General features: G+C 41.0%; 1 protein-coding gene across 3 annotated transcripts in view; it reads left to right on the forward strand.

Annotated features, from left to right (window-relative positions):
• STN1 (STN1 subunit of CST complex) overlaps positions 1-23,797 on the forward strand; it is an 89,598-nt gene extending 65,801 nt beyond the window's left edge. For all 3 annotated transcript variants that reach the window (XM_073596102.1, XM_073596101.1, XM_073596103.1), the window contains exons 7-10: positions 5,178-5,337; positions 9,391-9,510; positions 14,226-14,298; positions 22,983-23,797. In XM_073596102.1, the coding sequence (XP_073452203.1) occupies positions 5,178-5,337; positions 9,391-9,510; positions 14,226-14,298; positions 22,983-23,140 (511 nt within the window). In that variant the 3' untranslated portion in view covers positions 23,141-23,797. The remainder of the gene's footprint in view (positions 1-5,177; positions 5,338-9,390; positions 9,511-14,225; positions 14,299-22,982) is intronic.
• The last annotated feature ends 1,248 nt before the right edge of the window (positions 23,798-25,045 follow it).

The following is a 25,045-nucleotide window of genomic DNA, read 5'->3' on the forward strand; positions in this document are numbered from 1 at the left end:
CTGCTTGTTAGGAGGAAAGGGAAACAAAAAATTAAAAAGGGAGCAGAAAAAATAGAAAGGACAAACATATTATTTCCTTGTCTTTTATCTGTATGGCCTCATAAAGTGTAGTAGAGCTGATAAGGTCCATTTAGCATGAGTCCTCAGGGATGGCTGTATACAAGGATGGGGGGCCTGTTTATTCAAACTCAACTGCAGTAAATGCAATGGTGCTCCTGATTGTTGCAATTCACATTCCCAATCTTTCAGGGGAGCCGGAGCTGAAAGAAATCTGAAAGCTGTCATTTCTGACTTCCCCTAAGAATCTGCATTTCCTGGATGTGGTTGGCTTTAGCACATTGAGTTAGTGACTTGTGACATGCATGCTCATGAAGTCAGGATATCTTATCTGTATACACTTCCAGGTCAGTGCCTCAGAGGATATTGGAGTAGCATGAACACCCCCCCGCCCCTCCACGGAACTGACATTTCGAAAATGAGCTAAGCTGAAAGGTCAGGTAGTTAATTTTCTATATACTGTCTGCTTGAAGGAATGAGACATACAGCGCTGAACCATTCAAGCCTCAGACTCTGTTGCCAGCTTTAACAAAAAAAAAAATTACAGGTAAAAGCACAGAAAAATATAGTATTTAAAAGGCTTATGCCGTGTACACACGGGCGGACTTTTCGACTGAACTCGTCCGTCGTACAATCCGACCGTGTGTGGGCTTCATCGGACTTCCGACTGACCCTTTCGGTCGAAAATCAGACAGACTTTAGATTTGAAACATGTTTCAAATCTTTCCGACGGATTCGAGTCCGGTCGAAAAATCAGTTCATCTGTATGCTAGTCCAACGGACGAAAACCGACGCTAAGGCAGCTATTGGCTACTGGATATCAACTTCCTTATTTTAGTCCGGTGTACTTCATCACGTACAAATCCGTCGGACTTTGGTGTGATCGTGTGTAGCAAAGTCCGTTCGTTCGAAAGTCCATCGGAAAGACCGTCGGACCTTTGATGCCGAAAAGTGCGCCCGTGTGTGTACACGGCATTACTTGCATTTTCCTTTTGTATAAATTATGTTTTATTAGCTTGCAATGTGGCTCTGAACCTGCCGGGAAATTTGACCAGTCAGTTCCCTAGCACAGCCCTCTCACTACTACCATGTCATAACCCTCTCTACTTCGGGGAGTGTCTAATTACTATATGTGCTGGCCCAGCTCCTCTATCCCTCCCTTCACCTCTCTACATAACCTTTTACACAGCTGCCAGAAAGGAGGAGGCAAAAGGGAACACTATAGAGCAGGGGTGCCCAACCGCTGCCCTCAGATGTGGCCCACCATCTCTGGGATGGCGGGTCGGCGAGCCCAGATCGCAGGTTCTCAACCCACCACCCCCGAGCATCAGCATGAAGAACGGAGCCGGAACTAGAGAAAGCAGAGCCGATGCTTCCTGTCACAGCCTGAGTGATACCAAATTTACTTTGCCTGTGATGGCGTGATACAGGAAGCATCGGCTCTGCTCTCTACTGTAGCCTTCCGTGATGCTCGGGGATAGTGGGTTGGGAATCAGCCAGCAATACCATCCAGCAGTACCAGCCAGCAGTACCAGCCCTGGAGGACAACCAGTAGCAGCCCTTCAGCCATATCCGCCTGGGGAACATCAGCAGCCAGCGATGCCTGCAGGAATCCTGAGGAATAGGTGACGATTGAGGTCAGTTGAGGTGCAGGTACTGCAGTGCATCAGCCCCTTTCACATGATTGGTTTGATCGGGTCCACCTGTCTCTTTTTTTCAGGTGGACCCAATTGGACCCTCCATTCACCTCCTCTAGAGTGGCAGATGTAAACGGCCTTGTGTCCATTTACACCCGCCTATCTCCAATCCGATCCACAATTAAAAAGCAGAAGGGGATCCATCCCCTTCTGTCTGGGCAGATCGGATTGGAGAATCCATAGAGTAGAACGGGCTGTGTCTGTTCTGCATATGCAGAATGGACACGAACCTACCTTCTGCCCGCTCCGCTCATTGTGGGCTGCGACCGGTTACCCCTGCTTTAGAGTATCATTTGAGCGACAGCTCTGAGTCTGCTGGAGCTGCTGACTTCAGCTCCAATATAGTGGCACCCAGCAGCAGTTTTATGGCTTTTGGATATCTACACAAGGGAGTCTTTTACAGATAAATAATATGCATAAAATATGGTAAATACACATATGATCTTACGGTAAGATTGTTGAAATGAAAGGTCAGGTGATGGGGACTCTTTAAGGTGGCCAGGTCCAGGGCATATTTATTGATAGCAGACAAATCTAGGCACATTGACCTGGCTAGATTCACCCCACATGTACAAGGAAGTTATAAACTTTCCCAGCAGTCCTTTAAGGCTACATTCACACAACAGTTTAGCCGCGGTTATTTTTTTTTTTTTCATTTTTCATTTCAAAGCAGCTACAGTAAATGCCGCCTCTGGATGCAGCAATACTCTGTGCTATGGCAGTATACAAACTGTCTGTTTAGCTGCACACATGCCAATGCTCTGCAAAAACTACAACCCTTGATGCACACTGGCTGCATTCACGGATGACTGGGGGGTCTATTCACATGTAACTGATCAGAAGAGTGGTTACATGTGAAGATCGGCGGTGCCAGCCATTGATCTGTACAGAGTACAAATCCGACTGCCACTGCTGACAGCTGAAGCTGTTCACACACTAATATAGCCTGTGCAATGACACATTTTGAAGCAAGTGTAAACCAAGCCTAAGGCTAAAATTCTCATTTGAATGTGCAGGAATTATTTATAATTATTGATTTGCCCTCTCCAAATAAATGTCAATATTATCATTCATAATTCTGGTGAATAATAGACTTGGATTTCATTTTGAAGATGTGTAGTGGATGGACTCGATCCAGCTCTTGGTTTTAATCTAACTAGCCACTAGGTGGAGATAAAATCCACTATCACTACTTAGGTCTGTAGATAAACCAGGAAAGTTTAAGAGAAATATAATGCTTGCTTTTTTTGTGACAGGATAGAAGGAAACATTGTCTTTGCATCTTGTCTGTATATTAAGACACATTTAATGCAACTTTATTTTAACACTCAGCTTGACATCAATTGGTTATATCATTATTTGTCTTAGCACGCAACTTATTATTTATAGAAGAAGGCATGCATATTTCTAGCATATCTTAGCTTTTTTTTTGTTACTCTGATTAGAATCAATTACTGATAACATAAACACACAAAATGTTTGTGCTTTTGCGCATAACGGCTTCATAACCCAACAGCACTGAGATCCTGGCTTCAGTTCCCAATGATTGCATTTAGTTTATATTTTCTACATGTTTGCATTGGTTCCCTTCAAGTGCTCTACTTTCTTCCAACAATTTAGAAACATACTGCTGCCAAAGTGGCTGTATTACATGTAACACATGTGCTAGTGTACATTGGACAAGGATATTAGATTGTAAGGTAAGGTGGCCAGATCTTCCAAATGAAATATAGAGACTCCCTACAGGCCAGACCTATTTTAACAACACCCAAAAAATCACTCCCACTGGTGTAGCCATAATCATGAAATCACGTCTCAATTTTCAAAGCCCCCACATAACATTGGGGGTCAATGGCAATCTCTAATTAACCCACTCACCCGCAAGAATGGTGATCAGTGGTTTGTGGCAAGCTGTAAACACCCCCTATAATATTGGTGGTTATTGGCTACCTCAGGCTTCATGGAAAGCAGCTCGGGCAGAGTTATGAGCTGGCAGGAGCACAATGTAAGGCTGCTCTTAAATCAGAGACACAAAGTCTTAGGCTCCATTCACACCTGGGCGTTCTGAATCGCGGGCAGAATCGCGATAAAATGTGCAGCGCATTTGCGATGCCATTATTTCTTAATGGCACCCCAAGCGCGGCGTGATTTTGCCGCGATTTTCGCACGACAAATCACGGCAAAATTGCGGGACGCCTGTCGCCCAAACGAAGTTCTGGAAAAATCAGCAAAATCACACTGCGTTTGGGGTGCCATTGAGAAATAATGTAATTGCAAATGCATTGCATGTTTTGCTGCAGTTCTGAATCGCGGGCAGAAACACGCTGATTTAGAACGCCCAGTTGTGAATGGAGCCCTGGGCCCCTTCCACACCTGAGCGATTTTCTGCTTGTAGGTCTAAAACACTCAGCAAGCCAAAAAAGTACATGACCTTCTTTTTGGCAGATTACAAGCATATTTAGCCCCATAGACTTCAATAGAAATGTCTGACTTGAGCGTTTTACGAGCGTTTTCTGCTCAAATAGCAGCTCTCCACCCCTATTTTCCTGTCCCTTTCCTCCCCCTAGTGCTTTCTATTGGCAAAACAAAAAGGCCCGAAGCTGTAAAACGCTCGTAATACCCTTCTGAAATGCTTTAAAGCAGCTTGTAAAAAGCTACAAAAAAACTTTAAAAAAATCCCAGACATACACCAGTAAATCAATACGCTCAGGTGTGAATGGAGCCTAAATGTGGGGATGATTCCAGAGACGCTAAACAGACAGGGACACGCTGCTTAATTTTGGGGGACTGCCCCCGGAAACCAGGCACGGCTGATGAGCCTATTGTAAGGCACAACTAATGTGAGTGGCTTGAGCTACATAATATACTGATGCTATAACGATTTAGGATATTAAATAAATAACTATCGATATAAAACAGGAAAATGACAAGAAAATATACCAATTACAGTATACCGTATGTACACGCTGTAGTCTAAGCTGAAATGCAGAACAGTTCATTGTAAACCGTATTTACAAAAATCTTTGCGCATACAAGCAGCATATCTACTGTATGTGGCTGTGAATTTCCTTTTCCTTATCTGCCTGCTTCCTTGTTTACTGGTATGAAGATGCTTGTCGCAATGTGTATCTCCCCACTAGGAGGACGTGACAAACAGAACGTGACAAACAGCGCAATTTTGGCCCCATAGCATAAACTAACCTTATCAAAGTTGCTTCCAAGTAGCACTACATAATCGCACTGAAAGTCTGATCAAAATTGTGACGCAGCAGTGTGGCCTAACTTTTATATAAATGTAGACCTCACATTCAGGACACAATATTCTGGATCACAACACATAAGTTATGTCTGGGATGATTTGGCTCCCATACACAAACAGGGGCAGACATAGTTGCAACAATTAGCATTGTTTATTTTCAACAGGAATCAAGCCGTGTTACAGAGGTCCGGCCTTATCTCACTGCTCAGTGAAAAGATAATGAATTTTGTGAAAGAGAACACGATTTACAACTTTTACCTACCAGAACTGGAAAGTGTGCCCTCTTTACTCTCAGAAGCTACAAATCCACATTACATCACAAAGGTGTGTACATGATTCTGCGGGTCTCTCTTATTGCTGTTGTAGGGTTCTATTCTAGACGTTATTTCATGCATTCTCCTGGCTTCTGTTCCACTCAAAGAGGAAGTCATTCTTTTTTATCAACCAATAAAAGCTATTAGCAGACGTTTCTTTAAATGAAATCAATCTTGTGTGTCTTGGATCAGGATTGTATGTTGCCTTGATCATAGCCCAGGCACTTTTATTAAATATACCCCTAGTTCAGGGGTCTGCAGACTTTCTACACAAAGGGCCAGTTAATTCAGACTTGGAGGGGGGGGGGGGACTATGGCCAGTGGGAGTGAAAGAGGTCAGTGGAAGAAAAAAAAATTACATAGTGCACATGGACAGCAGGAGAAGGAATAATGGCAGTAAAAGCTCCCCATCATTGATGTCAGTTTGAAGAATAGTGCTCTATCTTTGATGTCAGTGGGGGGGAATAGTGCCCCAGCATTGGTGTCAGTGAAAAGAATAGTGCCCCATCATTGGTGTCAGTGGGAGGAATAGTGCCCCATTGTTGGTGTCACTGGGAGGTGTAGTGTCTCATCATTAGTGCCAGTGGGAGGAATAGTGCCCCATCATTGGTGTCAGTGAAAATTATAGTGCCCCATCATTGGTGTCAGTGAAAAGAATAGTGCCCCATCATTGGTGTCAGTGGAAGGAACAGTGATCCATCATTGGTGTCAGTGTAAGGAGTGGTGCCCCATCTTTGGTATCAGTGGAAGGAATAGTGCCAAATTGTTGGTGTCAGTGAGAGGAATAGTGCCCCATCTTTGGCATCAGTGGGAAGAATAGTGCCCCATCATTGGTGTCAGTGGGAGGAATAGTGCCCCATCGTTGGTGCCAGTGGGAGGAATAGTGCCCCATCTTTGGTATCAGTGGAAGGAATAGTGTTCCATCATTTATATTAGTGGGAGGAATTATGCCCCATCATTGGTGTGAGTGGGAGGAATTATGTCCCACTGTTGATGTCAGTAAAAGGAATGGAATGCTGCCTCATCATTGGTATAAGTAGGAGGAATAATGCAGCATGTACAGCACCCCACCAGTCCCTTTCACTAGCCATGAAATGCCTGCATTGCATAGATAAATACAGAGATGCAATTATGACATCACTGTGTCTAAAATTAAAAAAAATGAAAAAGGAATGTTTTTATTAAAAAATATCATTAGCATGTTGATTAATGGGGTAAAGAGGAACTAGGAAAGGCAAAATATAAGCAGATTAAACTTCAGGTTTAGCAGTATCCTTGTTTCTTGAATTAGTCACTGATCTGCATCAAACATGCAGGTCAGGGGTACAGACTTCCCTCTCTGTGTACCTGTTTTGAGTCAATGACTCACTTAGGCCCCTTTCACATGGGGCAGATATGCTCAGCGGACATGTTCTCTATGGGAAGATTGGATGAAAACGGACAGCATATCCATTTTCATCCGATCCCATCCGATCCGCTGGATGGATGGCGAACGTATCACTATCCATCTGTTTTCAGCGGATCTTGTCAGGTCGGATGGCAGGCAGGTGTCAGTGGACACATCTCCGCTGACATCCGCCTGCCAATACAAGTCAATGGATGGCCCGCTCAGATCCGCCTAAGTTTGGGCCTAGTTTGTGACTTTTTAAAATGTAAAAAATAGGTTAAATAACCCAACACCTACGCAAACGTGGAATTTACATATAAAAATCACAGTTGTGAGATCTGCACGTTATAAAGCAAATAGCTTACCAATAAACAGACAGAAAAATGATTTAACCGCGCTCGCAATAAAATAACGTGATAAATATTCAAAGTGATAACATATTGGACATTGCGTGCTATGTCCTAGAAAGTGAAATGTCTTACATGTCGTGGATTTTTGTTTGAAGGATGTTCAAAAAAAAAAAATAGTGCATAGGCTTCTTGATGGGACGCAATGTGCGGGGATGGGGACAATTGTGGGCGCTCACTCGGGTTGAACTGGATGGACTGGTGTCTTTATTCAACCTTACTAACTATGTAACTATGTAACTATGTGGGCTCCAACTTGTCTTGCATACACACGGTCACACAAATGTTGGCCAACAATTCCGAACGTGGGAATGTGGTGACATACAAGACGTACGACGAGCCGAGAAAAAGGAAGTTTAATAGCCAGTGTGGCTCCTTCTGCTTGATTCCGAGCATGCGTGAACTTTTGTGCGTCGGACTTGTGTACACACGATCATAAATTCTGACAACAAAGTTTTGTTGGCGGAAAATTTGAGTACCTGCTGGCCAACGTTTGTTGGAGAAAAGTCCGGAAAGTCTGACAACAAATGTTCGATGGAGCATACACACGGTCGGACTTTCAGCCAACAAGCTTACTTCCATTTGTTGTCGGAAAATCCAATCGCGTGTACGGGGCATTAGAGTGAAATAAATTGCTTAAAGTCCCATGAAGTCCAATTAATAAGGTGCAATTATCTTAACACTCAGATGCATCCAAGCGTCGCAGAATAAACACTTCACCAGTGACCATATGTGTCTCCTTTCCACCAACATTCAGGTGTTCATCCCACTCACCGAAATATATTGCCCCCCCCCATTACAGGCAGTCAAAATCAGCATAAAAGTCGGATGTTTCCACTTGAAGATGAGTAGCCCAGGGCAGGCTGTCAGTGACGGCGATCTTGCGCTTTTATATACTTATGCCAGACCATGTGGAGGTAAGGGAGAAGCCTTTCATTATGCAGTATGTACAAATGTTTATTAAAAAAGGTTTAAAATCACACTTACAGTTAGTACCGTATTTATCGGCGTATAACACGCACCCCAAGTTTAGTAGGGAATTTTAAGGAAAAAACTGCCCATCAATGCAGCCTTATCAGTATCCATCTGCAGCCTTGTCCATCATTGCAGAATGATCAGTGTCCATCTGCAGCCTTGCCCAGTCTCATTGCAGCTTGCCCAGTCTCATTGCAGCCTGATCGTTTAAAATTAGCGCTGCCGAGATACACAGAGCCGGATGTCCTGTGTACTCGGCTCCTCTCGCAATCCCGCCCAGTCCCGCCCCTTGGCCCGGCTCCTATGATGGACATAACACAGGTCCAATGGCGGGACTGGGCGTGACTGCGAGCGGAGCCGAGAGGAGCCTAGCCGAGTACACAGTACACTCGGCTATGTGTAATTCGGCGGCGCTCTCTCCTCTCCCCCTCACAGACAGCGGGGATCGGTGTATAACACGCACCCGCGATTTTCCCCTGATTTTAAGGGGAAAAAAGTGCGTGTTTTACGCCGATAAATACGTTAAGTAGTTTCACACATGTGACCCCTGATGACATCAGACGCACACTGACGAAACACGTTAGGTGAATCAAGCGTGACACGTCACCTCCGCCTTCCTGGAATGCTGGTGGATCGCATCAATGCGTCCCCTGCCTTTTTATATGCTGTGAAACTACTTACTCACTGTAAGAATGTGTTATAAAAAAAATTTTAATAAACATTTGTACATTATTGAGAGCACGGTTAAAACATTTTTCTGTCTGCCCATGGATTTAAACCCTGTATAAAGGCATTTAAAGAAAATGTTTGTTTTAAAAAGAAAAAAAAAAAAAAAAAAGCAAACATACATAATCATCTCAATGCTGCAGCACCAGTCTGATGTTACAGCTGTCCCCCACCGGCTCTAAGCCCGAGAACTGAGTAATCATGTGACTGCTGCTCACGCAGTCCACTCGGAACAGAGAATAGTCAGTCACCGCTCTCTGCTTTGCCCTTTCAGCGCTCACTGGAGCGCCAGGCAGGGGAGTAGGTGGGAGAGTAGGTGGGAGCAGCTGGCTCCAGCGCTCAGTGGTGCGCTAAAGAGGCTGAGCCAGGTGCTGATCAGGAATCTGAGTGGATCCCAACAATATGGTCAGGATCCTTCCAGAGCATGTTCTTCTTATGGCACACAATAGAAAGCTGAAATGTGATTGGTTGCTGTCGATTACATGAACTTTGCACATCATGACTGCATTGCTATACTACAAACTTTTAAGTGTCTTTCTATCAGTGACATGTTACGTTTGTTTTACAGAGTGACTCAAACGTTAGTTCCAGTTCCAGAGAAATTCGCAGCTTGTTCAAAGAAGCCATACATATACTACTAAAAAGAGGCATTGTTTACCAGAAAGGCCAAAGCAAAGATGTTTATTATGTAAGCAGATTCCATAAGTATAATTTTAATGTGTATTAAAATTCCAAAAGTACAAATTTGAGAAGAATTAAATGCATGTTTGTAGTTACCAGGTGTGATGGAGACTTCACAATGAAAATTACTGCCAAGGCAAGCTATACTGTAGAATAGGGGTCACCAAACTTTCTAAACAAAGGGCTAGTTTACTGTCCTTCACAGTCGGACTGTGGTCATTGGGAGTAGAAAAGGTCCCAACATCAGTAGAAATAAACAATACCCCATCTTTGGTGTCAGTGGGAGGAATTGTGCCCCATTGTTGGTGTCAATGGAAGAAATTGTGCCCCATCGTTGATGTCATTGGGAGGAAGTGTGCCCCTTGTCAGTGCAAATAATATCAGCTGGTTCAGTCTCAACTGATGGCCTATAAAAAGGTGTCTCATTACCAAGGTGTCACACAAGAAACATCTCATGAAAGCAAAGAGCTCTCTCTCTACCTTATTGTTGCAAATCACACCTCAGCAATTCGCCTGATTTCCTTTTCAGATAGATCTACGATAGATCTACGCCAGTCATATTTCCCAGCGTGTCCAATACATGTTGGCCTAAATTTATGAAGAAAGGTTATTTGTTTGCAAAATGTTGTAACAGAAATTAAGAAAAAACAAATTTTCACTATTTTCAGGCTTTTTTCCTTTATCAAAAAAGAACCCAGCAGTTATTAAATACCACCAAAAGAAAGCTCTTTGTGTGAAAATAATTATAAAAATTACATATGAGTACAGCGTTGCATGACTGCGCAATAGTCATTCAAAGTGTGACAATGCTGAAAGCTAAAAATTGTCCTGGGCAGGAAGGGGGTAAAAGTGCCCGGTATTGAAGTGGTTACGGTGAGGGTTGTTCACCTTTTTTGGATTTCTAAATACTGTGTAATATTATTGGGACATTTCTTTTACTAACTAGCAGGTGCCACGTTATTACATTTATTGTTAGGGGTGTCTATCGTTTTATTGAATTTGATAATAGACCACAACTATGCAACTGTTGCCATCAGGCAAGGATCATGGTGTCACATTATTCATGTAGCCATATCTGCCTATCTATAATGAACTTATTTTATACTTAAACACAATAGTCCAGCATTACATCTTGTTTATTCATATACTTTAAAGTATATATAAAGTATTCATAAGCTTCAGCAAATGAGGAAAAAGAATTTTGAGGATGTGGATTACAGGAAGACTCGCTTTCTTTCCAGAGCACAGCATAGACAATGCAATGTTTTGTATCTGTAGATGTTTATCACAAATACTTCTCATATTTTGCACAGACTTCTTTCTTGTTTGGGTTTATTTTCATCTAAAGATTAGGCTTCCTGCCAGTCTTTATTAAATATGTTGATTGTTTTTTTTAAATGTAACCATTCAATTACTATATTGTACTTGGGGTTCTCTTTTTCAAAATCTGCCCAGCCCGATAAAATGCATGTATACATGTTTGTTCAGTAGTGTCTGTGTGATATTCAGTATCTTTACAAATGTACTGATATATGTACTGCTGTGACGATAAGGCCTTGGCTTCATATCAAATTTGTAATGGCGTTAGGCCTCATGCACACTGGACGTTTAGGCCTGATTCACGAGATCCTGGCACTTTGGGGCAGGCGGAAGGCACAGGTGCCCCATTCAGCCCTGATGCCAGCATTCTGTAAAACTCTATGGGAGACCGACAGCTGCTGCGCCTGCATGGTGCACAAAATGGTACTTACATTTGGGGCAGTGTTGCGCCCAGGGACGAATGCCTGGAACACAGACTGCTTGCATTTTAAACATTCATCCCTGGGCATGTGCTGCTGTAAGTGTTAGTACCACTCAGCGCACCATCCAGTTGAAGCAGCTGTCATCCTCTCATAGAGTTTTTCAGGCAGCGGGACTGTAGGGTGCACAAAATGGTACTAACATTTAGGGCAGTATGCACCCAGAGACAAATGCCTGGAATGCAGACTGCTTGCATTCTGAGCATTCATCCCTGGTCATGTACTGCTGTAAATATTAGTACCAAAGTGTGCTGTCCAGTTGAAGAAGCTGTCAGAGGTTTTCAGGCTGCTGGCAGCGGGCTGGATGGTGCGCCTATGCCTTCTACCTGCACCAAAACGCCAGGATCTCATGCATTGGGACTAAGCATCCAGTGTTATAAATAAAATACAGTAAGATGGAGTAGCGCTATACACATACACTAATGTGACTCAAATAATAAAGTACAATCTATGCAATATCACTTTGAATGATGTTCCTAAGTTGCACATAGAATGATCACAAAAAGGTGCAATGCAAATACTTATATCAAACATGAACAAGTGCAGTTTCGTAATGTGAAAAAAAGAAATGAAAATAAAAAAATTGCATTTAAAAAATCAATAATCCAATCAATCCAGTGCAAAAAGTGTATTAGAATAAAATTAAAAATAGTCTCTCCAAATGTGCAAAGTGTACAAAAAAAAAAGGATGCAAAAAGTGTCCAAGTGCAAAGAATATTCAGGGTAATGTGATCAAATTTGTAGACCACTTTCACAATCCACATATAGTGTGCTCCAGCCTCTCACCTTCAATTTTCAAATTGTCAATTTTATTCTTATACACTTTTTGCACTGGATTGATTGGATTATTGGTTTTAAATGCAATTTTTAATTTATTATCTATTTTTTCACATTAAGAAACTGCACTTGTTCATGTTTGATATACGTACTTGCATTGCACCTTTATTGATCATTCTATATACACCTTAGGAATGTAATTTAAAGTGATATTGCATAGGTTGCACTTTATTATTTGAGTCACATTGGTGTATGTGTATAGCGCTGCTCCATCTTACTGTTTTTTTTATAATATTGGTGCTGGTGACACTATAGGAGTTTAGCAGCTATATATTCATTATTGCACTTTTTTTTTATATCTTTGTAATTTCCCTATACATAAAGCATCCAGTGTGCATGACGTCTAAAGTTTATGTGTAGCTCAAACATTGTTTTGAATAGAGTCGGGAAGTATTAAAACCCCTATCAATTTATTTTCTTGCCACTTTTGTCCCATTGGGGGGGATTTCACTTAACTTCCTATCCTGGACATGCAACAGTAAGAGGAAATCTCTACATAGTGAGGAAATTCCCCTTTTAGACAGGTTGTCACTGGGACAAGTGTTCCCATTGAAAGATTTACTCCCAGCTTGATATCAACTGTAAAATATTGGATTTTCTCTACAAAAAGGAGAAAAAAACACCTTGCAACTATTTAGAGGGGGTAGATATATGGTACTTTAAATGTGTCACATAGGGATCACATACATGAATAAAATCTCAGTCTTTATTGTACAATTAAAGCTCCAAACAAAAGGAGATAAAGATATTAACCCTATATGAATCATTTACAAAAGTGGACATAGGACCATAGAGCATATTTAATCATTTCCTGTGTGGTAAAAAAGGTCAACACATTTCACAAAATTACTAGCTTCATCAGGATCCATGTCCGTTACATACAGGCGTACATACAAACAAGATAGGGTCTGTAGGTTTGTTAAGTTGAATCTGTTTGTAAGTCGGAACAGGTACATTTTTTAAGTGTAGCTCCAGCCAAAAAAAACATTTTTAAGCTTTATGGATAGCATAAAGAAGGGTTATCACCCCTGTAATGTTTGTTTTGCTGTCTTTGCCCTGTTCAGAAGATTTCACCTCACTTTCTGTCCTAATGACAATTGGATTTTGAAAATTTTGGATTGTTGTGGAAACAAGGATTGGTGATAAAGCTTCAGTGGAGATACCTTTTTTCCATAGTAACTCTTACAGGAGTGAATTTCCCTTCCTAGGGGTAGATTTCCTCTCACTTCCTGTTGTCTCCCTCTGTAAGTAGGAGTCGTTTGTAAGTCGGATGTTTGTAACTAGGGGAACGCCTGTACACAGCAGATGATTCATTCTAGAAAGAGTAAGTATAACATACTATGGAAAATATATAATATAGCCAAAAATATAATACATGCATGTAACTTTTGCACAAAATATATTACCAAATTATACAACAGTATTACATTAGACATACATATCATGTACAGTTTGTCTTTTGCAACCCAGTTGTATAATTTTGTATTCTTCATAGTATATTGTACTTACTCTTTCTAGAATGGATCATCTGCTGTGTAACAGATGTGGATCCAGAGGAAGCGAAATGCAAAATGCGTTGATCCTATATGCCACACAGGAAATTATTACATATACTGTATGGTCCTATGTCCACCTTGTATATAATCCATATAGGGTCAATATTTTTTTATCTCTGTTTGTTTGGTGTTTTAATTGCACAATAAAGACTGTGAGATTGTATTCATGTATGGGATCTCTGACGCATTTACAGGCCCCTAAATCTACCCCCACTAAATAGTTGTGAGGTGTTTTTTCTCCTTTGTGGTTAAATCAAGGGATGATACCCATAGAATAATACAAATATAGAATGGGACCCAACCACCATTTACTCTGGGATATTGAATTTACTCGGTTTCTGTCCCAGATGCAATAGTCATAGGGGACAAATAGAGAAGATGAGTCAACCCAGCAGGGACACAGCACAAGAAACTTGACAGGCGTTCAAATTCTTTATTTCTCTGTATAAAGGTTAAAAACAGTTTTGGTGATGCATACATGGCATTTTTCCTTGTAGCTGAGCTCTGACTGTCTTTTGTATTATTTTCAGGTAACAGATCATGATAAAGAATTACACAAATTAACTTTGAATATGATTAAACAGGACTGCAGTAGGCAAAGACGTAAGTGTGTACACTCTTTCCTTATTGTAATATTGTAGACATATTTCCAGACAGACTGCAAAATTATTTGCAGGTACCTGCTGCTGCAAAAAAAAATATTTGCTTGAACAGCATAAGCTTCCAAAAATAGATTTACAATTGATTAATAAAGGAGATCTGTGGTCACAGCATACACATACACAGCATTTTATGCCATCAGCTATGCAATATTAATACAAAAAATAGTTATATTTATATTTGACAATCTTGAATAATCTCCTTGACAATCCGATATAATCTTACTTGAAAAATCCACTTTCACGTTGTGAGTGCTGCCTGTCTGCTGGCCATCTTTTTCCACAATTACCTGGATTTCCTGCATGCTTCCCAGCTTCTCTTCTGATTTTAATGTCTAAGACCTACATATCCCATGGTAAACAATTCACCAACTGAAAGTAAGGGAGTCAGCGCTCACTGACATCGCATGAAATCTATATGTAATAAGATGGAAATAAAAATAAAGATAAAACTATGCAGACTGAATGCAGACAGAAAATACAATTATTATGGTGAATCAAGTCCATGTAGTCCATCAATGAGCAAAACCACAGGATAACAAGGCCAATGGGAAAAAACAGCAGGTTTTGACTGGACAGAAATCACACAACACGGCAGCTCCTTGTTGAGTTATGGGATTCCCTTCGAGATAAGAAATAAAAGGAGAAAACAGGGTGCAAGGTCAATGTGAATAAAAACAACAGCACTTAATTCCAATATCCACTTACATCTAAAAAGCTTGCAGACTGCATGTAGAGGTGCTATGGTATCATGCGTGGTAATCCAAGATGGTAGACAGGGTAGACTGTCACTGGAGGGCCTTGTCTACCGTCTTGGATTACCACGCATGATACCACAGCACCTCTACATGCAGTCTGCAAGCTTTTTAGATGTAAGTGGATATTGGAATTAAGTGCTGTTGTTCTTATTCACACTGACCTGGCGACCTGTTTTCTCCCTTTATTACATACCCCTTGGTACCTTGCTACCTCCAAGCAGTGATTCCTGTACTGCCTCTACCTTCTGAAACTCTTCTTGTCTGTAATTCAGATGGCAGGCTCTGTGGAATATGTGACACAGCAGTGCCTACTCACAGGATATAGTGAATAGATGTCACAGAATTCAAGGAAGTAAATATGTGGGGAAGTTCACAAAGTAAGTTTAAGAACTTCAAGAACATTCAGATTAATAGGAGTAGGCTACAAATAATTAAAATACAATGTGGAAATTAATATATGATTTTTCATTTTAAACATAGAGGTCCATTAACATTTTTACATTTTATAAAGAAAAAAAAAGGACAGTGAGGTAACCTATGAAAATGAACCACTAGAGGTCGCCACATGACAAAGTTACCATGGATGTTTCATTGCACAATTGAATGCAAGATGCTTCTATATAAATTTACGATTGTAGGGCAATTTGTGGAAATGGCATATACCTTTCAGTATTCTTTTCTTAATCCAACAAGGTGTTGAAACATTGCTTTTTTTTTTTTTTTAATTGCAACTTTTCATTGGAATAATGCTGGCATGTGTGAGTTCCTGGTTCAGTTCTTGTTTAATTAAGACTAACAATGGCATAAGCACTTATAACATAAGCAACACTGTTGTAAACTGTTCCAAAATATTAGACAGAACATATAGACAAAGTGGCATTTCTGCAAGCTTACAGCAGAGGGCGCATTTGCTTGGTATTATTTTTTTTTTAATGTGGATAGTTAGAATTCTATTGGATGTGCTGTCTTCACACTTAGTGAATAACTTTCTAAGTAAGGCCCTTTCACACCGGATGCAGTTAGATGCATTTTGAACTACACATCAACTGCATAGACAGCCCAAAATCAAGGTAATCCATTGGGCATAGTTCACATCATTGCAGTGCAGTTCAGAGCAGTTAAAAAAAAAGTAGAGCATGCTGCATTGTCTGCATGCTTTCTATTGCTACTGTGTTCCAATATTAAGTTGTACTACTGTGTTCCAGTATTCAGGAATGGATATATCAAAAAGTCTATTTCTACAGCTATAAAACAGATATTTACATTAAGGGGTTTATTCAATAAAGCGTTATTAATCTTAAAATTGAACTAATGTCTATTTTTTAAAAGTTGCCAACAGGTAAGCTTTTATGGCAGAAGAGAGGCTATGGGGTTGATTTACTAAAAACAAACAGAATGTGCACTCTGCAAGTTCAGTTGCACTCATTCGCCCTAGAGCTTAATAAATGTGGTGAAGCTGTGTTGATTTCCATCGTACAATAATGTACACGCAAAAATACTGTTGTTTTTTTTTTTAATATTATTTTCCTTGCACCTGATCGGGTATTCCTTGCAAAGTGAAGCTGCACCAATTCACTATGCTCTGAGGAAACTGCACTACACTGAGCGGCACATGCACAGATCAGTGTACATTCTCGGCATGCTTTGGGAGCCAAGATTGATTACCATGTATATGTATGGGAGTTACATCACTCTAAGTGTTACTGTAATGATCCAGGTGGAAAAGTTAAAGGTTGAATAAGGAGATAAGGTTTTAGGACTTGGGTGAGGGAAGGGTTGTGCCAGGGTTAGATTAAGGTTAGGAATGAGGGGGAGGGGGGGTCACTTTGCTTTTTTCTTATTTTTGATGCTGTAAGCACATTTTGAGGCGCTAGTATGGAATTCTGGCATATTTTCCCTGTCTGGAGAGTGGAAGTTGGTGCATAGAAGTGAACGATTGTATGCAGCCATACTTGAGCATATGCCAGTGCTTTTGTACATCAGCATAAACACACACATGCATGTTAAGTCCCCTTTCATACGGGTGATCCAATCAGGTTGGCCTTCCAGTTTTTCAAGCAGACCTGATCGGATGGTCCATATATCCCCATGGACCAGCGCGTGTACACAGATTTGTGTCCGTTTACACCTGCCTACGTCCGATCTGATCTGGTCCACTAAAAAAATAGAAGGGGATCCGTTCCCCCCCATCTAGGCAGATCAGAGGGCAGTCGGATGTAAACAGACAGCCGGTCCTCGCATAGAGCAGAGCAGGCTGTGTCCATGTCTGCTCTGCATAATCGGAGCAGGCACAGACTTGTCATCCGCCCACTTAGTGGACAGATCCCCTGCTGAGCAAAGCAGATCGGCCCTGTGTGAAAGGGGTCTTATTCTCTGATTGTGGAAATTCTGCATTTGGGAATGCTTCATATGCACATGCACTTGTTTACACCAATGCATGGAAGCATCAAGGTATACTAGAGTAAGGCAATGTACACCCATTCACTTCTATGACCAGCTGTATACACCAACTGTGAGTCCCTGTACAGGGGAGATAAGCCAGAATTCTATGCTGGAGCCTCAAAATGTCCCTTTCCTCTGGACACAGAAAAATGCTGGGACTTTATGCTAGACTCTCAGGGTTCTTCAAACTATGGCCCTCCCAGTTGTTCAGGAACTACAATTCCAATCATGCCCAGTCATGTCTGTGAATGTCAGAGTTTTACAATGCCTCTTGGGACATGTAGTTCCGCAACAGCTGGAGAGCTGTAGTTTGGAGATCCCTGTGCTAGAACCTCAAATGCCCATGTGCATGAGACCTACCCCCACAACAAAGTCAATGCACCAATATGTTTCTTGGCAGACAAAGCTACTTTGAGCTCAAAGACGTTAGCTTGAGGAACATGACCTCCAGACTCCAGCTGTATTGGGATGAAGCTTGAATATGTGACCAGCTGCCTGAAACATAGGATGAGTCATAAAATCCTAAAGACTGTACACATGGGGTGGGAAATGCAGGATTACTGTACATACATCACTGTTCAAATCAGAGGATACAAATGAGACAGCCTGTTTCTCCACACAATCCAGACATTCTCCTGTTGTCACAATGAAGTTACTCACAAGAGTTATCTTCACTAGTTGCTTCTATATTTATTCAGCAATGAGAGGCACGCATAAGAAACAGCGGCAACTGTGTATACGCACTTTAAAAGGTTTGACTGACGCCTTGTTGCTAGGCATCATAAGGGCTTGCACGGTATTCTTGTGTTGGAATGAGTAAACCGGACCACAAGTATGTCAGCATAAAATAAGTCACATCTACAGTGGTAATTATACTTACAGGCAAATCTGCCATCTCAGCACTCTAGTTAACCCTTTTTTTTGTATAACCATTTTTTTTTTCATATGTGGATAGTGCTTGGAGAGACTAGAACCACCAACCAGTTTTTATTGCAGTCTTTGCCCCTGCTGGATAAATTCACCTTCTCCATCTGTCCCAATTACCATTGTTACCAACACAGAAAGTGATGGGACATCCAACATTTTACAGCTGTCACTAAACAAAGGGCTCATTTTTTTTTTTTCTTTCAACCCAGCGGAGTCGCTGTACTAACAATCCAATGTTAGTACAGTGATCTCCCCTGCTGTGCTATTGTGTTCTGACAGGGCGAGGCCCCCCCCCCCCCCCCCCCCAGAACACTCAAGTCAGCGATCTCAGTCATTGGCTGAGAGTGCTGATCGGGAGCTGGTCATCAGACCTTTTTCAGTCATGAGCCTTCGACAGAAGCTGGCCAAATGGCTGACTTCTGTGAGACCAGCTGTCATACACACGGGCCGAATGTTGTGACCTGTTCTGGGGACACCTGTCTAAGAGGATAATTTCCCTTCACTTTGTAGAGATTTAAGCTGGTCATACACCACTTAAATTTCTGGCTATAAGCAGCCTTGCCAACACCACAGAGCTCAACAAACTTTGACTGAGAAATCGGGGGAGCCAGATGGAAAAAAAAGTCAGTCGAACAGTGACTGCAGCCAATCAGCTGCAGTTATTGTATACGTATTCTGACAGCAGTGGCTTCCGGCTGTCAGAATACAGTAGCCAGCACTGAGCAATTTGTGCATCCAAGCTGTTTAGCATGGATTAGGGAATCTATAGAAATCTTTGTGTATTGCAAACCTAAAGGGTAACTCCACTTTAATGAGAAAAATAGCAACTAAAAAATTCATATAGAATATACAATTGCAACACAAGATATATTATAATTGAATTTGTAGTCAGAGTCTTCACTTGGAAATGCGATAACCCTAACTACCAAGACCTGAGGTGTGCCTTGGCCTAGCTGGTCAGTACACCTAAAAGAGGGCAAAAAGACACGAAAGTAGATGTGATATGGAAGCTTTGATGAAGAGCAGGTAACAACAATTAGTCTAGAAAAGTAGCGAATGCCTGGATGACTTCAGTATGGGGTTCCGGTATGAATCTGCTATAACAGGAGGAACTCCAGCGCCCCAAGTACTTCATGATATAAGAAAGGGGACCCCCTGCTTGGAACCTGACAGAATAGAGCCCAACTGCACTGAGACGCAGTGACCCCAACACCCCAACTCCCACCCCTGAAGCTGCTGCAACCCCTGACATGCGCTTAGTGCACAGCATCTGATCTGGGGGCCGAGAAACCACCAGCTGAACCTGGCTACCCCCCTGCCTGGGGGCCTACAACATCCTCCAGATCTCTTAACTGGAACACCCCATGAATATCGACTGGCACCAATAACAAACTTTTAGGTGAAGTGTTCCTTTAGGCTCCATTTACACACTTTGCCAGCACGTGTCTCCCCTCCCCCAGACCTCCAGCAACAGACCAGCTGGCTTCTCTGTCCCCCTCCCCCCTCTTCAAAGCTTTGCCCCAGGAATGGAGGCATGCTGTAAATGGGCAGCTGGCTGGCCCCCCTTCAGCCTGTACATGACAAGTGGCATCGAATGCGCCCCCCCCCCCCCCAGTTGATGCCCTTCACCCGCCCTACCAGACCTGCGAGCACCAGTAGATGCAACTGACAAGAGTCTCCTGCTGCTCTGCTAGAATGAAAACTGAAAGTGACGCGAATGCCCTGTAAACCCGGAAATTACATCAGCTGTAAGCATGAAGACGAGCCGACGTGGAATAGACAGAGGAGGTGGGATATATACCCCCAGACTCCTCCTACAAATGCAGGCTAGCCTCCAGCCAGCCTTTCAACATTATTAAAAATAACTTTTCTGTTTTTAAATCTGTATCTCTGTAGTTTTCAGCAAATTTCAATGCAATATGGCAACCTTGAGGTGTTCTGTACACAGTTGGTGTACAAGTCAGATTTTAGGTATTCTCTGCAAAAAGAATTGTATTTTTGGTAAAATTCTCCGAAATGGTTAATCACTTCAAAAGGGATGCAGACACTACAACTCTTGGGAAAGAATCAGTGCATCAGCTAAATAATAATGAGAAAGTCACTACTATTCAGATTCACATCAAACAGCTTTTTCTTCAGAGCAGAAGCAGGTAGGAATCTGCAGGAAATATTGTTAAAATCCCTGCAATGTACGGTACATTAATCACCCAGAGAGGATTGTTTTTAGTTTTTTTTCTCAATAAAAGTGGAGTTACTCTTTAACTCTTAGTTCCTATTGCATCTTTGGGACAGGAAACCTCTCCAGTGAGAACAAGCAAAAATTAAGCTTACAGGGGTTTTAACCCTTCTCTCCTCTATTCAGAAAATACACTTTTTTTTTACTTACAGTCAAGTGGTATAGTTAAGGCATAATGTAAGATTACCTTTAAATGCTACTTATTTAAAAAAAACTATCCTGATTATGTGTTTTAATTATTATAAATGTAGAGTGTAATACAATAGTAAAGCTAATTAGGAGTCTGTTATCAGAGAGGAAGATAGAAATTAAATTTTTTCCTACAAAACATACAAATATCCTGTTCAATTATGTAAAATTTTGAGGAAACAAATACTGTATAATCCAGTTTAACTTCAATACCAGGCACTTTCGCCCCTTCCTGCCCAGGACAATTTTGAGCTTTCAGCGCTGTTGCACTTTGAATGACAATTGCGCAATCATACAACACTGTACCCAAACTAAATTTTTATCATTTTCTTCCCAGAAATAGAGCTTTCTTTTGGTGGTGTTTGATCACCTCTGACGCCCAGTCAGGATAACAGAACCACTTCCCAGCCCTCATTCTGTTATAGGCCGGGCGGGAAGTGGTTAAAATGACGCAATATCAGTTAAGGCTCGTACACAATATAAGAAAATCGGGCGAACATTTTCTTCCACAGAATTTTCGTACGATGTTCGTATAGTGTGTACACAACTTTAGACAGCCAATTCCGAATTTTTGTAATTTCATAGAAAATTCCCGCAGGGACAAACTCCAAAATTTTTCTTGTACGGTAACAGAATGAAAGATTTTCGTGTACCGTTTTCGTACAAGAAATATTAGAAGAAAAAAGACTGCGCATGATCAGAAACAATAAACAACAAAAAGCCTTTGTCGTACGAGAATATTCGTAAGAATTTTTGTACAAATTTTCTTTCATTGGTTCGGATTTGCTGTGAAATATCAAGAAAAATCGGACGAACATTCGCCCGATTTTCTTATAGTATTTCCCCACTTAAAGTGGAGTTCCACCCACTTTTACAACTCTTCAGCATCCCTCACTAAACTGTGCACTGTAAACGAATTGGATATTTTAAAAAAAATTTTCTCAGCACCTACTGTATATCTGCTGTATTCATTTTTCACTTCCTCCTGCCTGGCCGTGGCCCATCGCATCATTTCCTGTTTGCAATGCCTTCTGGGAAGGGGCGGCAACTTCCTCTGACACTGCCGTTGCTATGGAAACCTGACCTGAAACCTATTACACTGCTTGTGCTGCACAGAGCATGTGCGAGATCTGCAAGGATGAGATCCAGGAAGAAATACAGTCTGGCTTCAGATGCCCACACTTAGGATGGCCACGGCCTGCTGCAAGTTTATAAAATAACAAACTACTGCTATAAACTAACAAAACAGACCTTAGTTTACAGACTAACTTTACTAGAATACATTAAGCTTGTGTATTATAGGGTTATTTTTATTTAAAAAGTATAATTTTGTCCGGAACATCACTTTAAGTCACTGATCTAAAATCCCCAGTTGTATGTGTTATACAGTTTGTGTTACAGTTATTTGAAAGGTTAAAAACTTAGAGAATAAACATCTCTGGTACCGGCAATTACTGCTAATTATAGATCTAAGAGGTCCTATTCTAGTGTAAGCTGAAGAGGATTTGAATTACTGAGTGTAACACAATATTGTAGTCAGATTTTAGCTATCTTCTTCATTGCAGATCAGAGAAAAGCTAGTAGTAATTAGTCACATTTGACTTTCCAAGAACAAGATAGGAGGCCTGATTTATTAAACCACCCTGTTCCTCACAAACTTTCCCAACTCCCATCACGTTTTTTGGACAATCAATATCTGCCTTGACGCATTCCTCTGTGAATGGATTAAGGTGACTGATTTACCCCTTGACATTCATTTTTTCTGAGGAAGCTACTTAGATGAGTGGTGCAGTGTTCAACTTTACAGAACAAGCTTTATGACCTGGATAAATGGAAACTTTTATTTTCATTATAAAATAAAGCTTTGTTCATACCTATGCATTTTAGGTGCACTGGAGGTGCAGTCCATCAAAAAAAGCCCCGCTTGCTGCATCTTTGATGTGCTTGCCGATGTACATAAGCCCTAAAAATAATAAAGAATCTGGTTGCTTGCAACAGCTTTCATTTCCTTTCCTCCCTAAAAATTTATGTACACACCTGTAACTTTAAATGCTACCTTTTTTTTATTTATTCTAGATGCAGAGAAGGGATGTCACTTTCTCCACATTTTGAACTGTGTACAACAAGATTTTGGGTCCTGCATAAATGAAGCCATACTGCAGAGAGTCATTAATGCACTTGAACAGAACAGTGACATTGTCAGCACAATGGAAAAATACTACACTGCCTTCTGATATTATACTGCAAACACTAACTGATCTAATCTGAGTGGTCAGAAAATGGATTCCTGTATGGGAGCAGTGGAAGAAATCGTGACCAAAGTCATATCCAGGGGGACCCCAGCTGAGAGCCTGGCTCTATGCCAGGCAACTCTCTAGTAAAAGCATCGTCGTGGAATTGGGAAAAGACTTTCATCTTCCCATTATACTGCATGGGAGACATTGCAGAGTCCGGGCTCATATTTTTCATGCATTGGGCTCCTGGGAGCATTTTAACATTTCAGATTACAGAGTGAAAAGACACAGCATTATAGAGGAAATCATTTTTTATTCTAATTAAAAGAGGTTGTTCTTTTTTAAACCAAAGCAAAGATAATCTGACATTTAGTATTATTAAAAGACTATTTTTTACCAAAGCAAAACGCTTTTGTTTTTGTAAAACAATTATTCTTACTGTGAAAATGTCTTTCTATTGTCCTTCTGTCTGTATTGCTGTGACCAGTGGTATGTACTATTGTTGGTTCTTCATAACAGGCCGCAGTACAGTTCATATGTCATTTTCCTGCTCATGTAACATGCAGCTTGATGAAGGATGGAGGTCCTCTCCGAAACTGTGCAGTCATTATATTTGTATATGCATGAAGACTGAAGTAAAATGTTTTTGAACAGAAACAGAGATTGCATCCCCAATTTTTTGCTATATACAGTTGTGCTCATAAGTTTACATACCCTGGCAGAATTTATGATTTCTTGGCCATTTTTCAGAGAATATGAATGATAAAACACAAAAACATTTCTTTCACTCATGATTAGTGTTTGGCTGAAGCCATTTATTATCAGTCAACTGTGTTTACTCTTTTTAAATCATAATCAAAACAGAAACTACTCAAATTACCCTGATCAAAAGTTTACATACCCCAGTTCTTAATACCATGTATTGCCCCCTTTAGCATCAATGACAGCTTGAAGCCTTTTGTGGTATTTGTGGATGAGGCTCTTTATCTTCTCATATGGTAAAGCTGCCCATTCCTCTTGGCAAAAAGCCTCCAGTTCCTGTAAATTATTGGGCTGTCTTGCAGGAACTGCACGTTTGAGATCTACACAGAGTGGCTCAATGATACTGAGGTCAGGAGACTGAGATGGCCACTCCAGAACCTTCACTTTATTCTGCTGTAGCCAATGACAGAACGACTTGGCCTTGTGTTTTGGATTATTGTCATGTTGGAATGTCCAAGTACGTCCCATGCTCAGCTATGTAAACTTATGAGCACAACTGTATATATTACGGTTGCTCGATACAATTTTTCTTTAAGACCGAGTACCGATACTTTTTCTCGCCGATATCGATTACCGATACTTTTTTAAATGTCATGTGACAGTGGCACTAATATGCAGCACTGATGGGCACAGATAGGTGGCACTGTTGGGCACTGATGAGGTGTGGACTGTGTCAGTTGTTTTTAATTTTTTTATAATTTTTATTTTTTATATAATTTTTTTACAATTTATTTATTTTATTTTTTGTTTTTTTTTTTTTTTACAGTGCTTTCTTTTTTTAGGGGGGGAGATCGGTGCTTGTAACTTCCCCCACAGCTGCACTGATCATCTGTGAGGCTGCCTGGCCCTCCGCTACACTGAGGACAGCAAGTGTACTGGCCTCCTGCCAGGTATCAGGTCAAGCATCAGAGCATTTGCACAAGTAGTACTAGTATTGGTATTGGTGCAACCCTAATATATATATATATAGAGAGAGAAAGATATTGGGGATAGAAAAGAATCACCCCCCTTTAAAATAATCACATTTTGTTGCTTTTTAGCCTGAACTGACGACAGACACAGTTTTTGTTTTATGCAGCTGTATTTAATCATTCAGTTAAATAACACCAACATGTCAAAAAAAAAAAAATCAAAAACAGAATC

This window comes from Aquarana catesbeiana, linkage group LG08, assembly GCF_042186555.1.
Source record: "Aquarana catesbeiana isolate 2022-GZ linkage group LG08, ASM4218655v1, whole genome shotgun sequence".
NCBI lineage: Eukaryota > Metazoa > Chordata > Amphibia > Anura > Ranidae > Aquarana > Aquarana catesbeiana.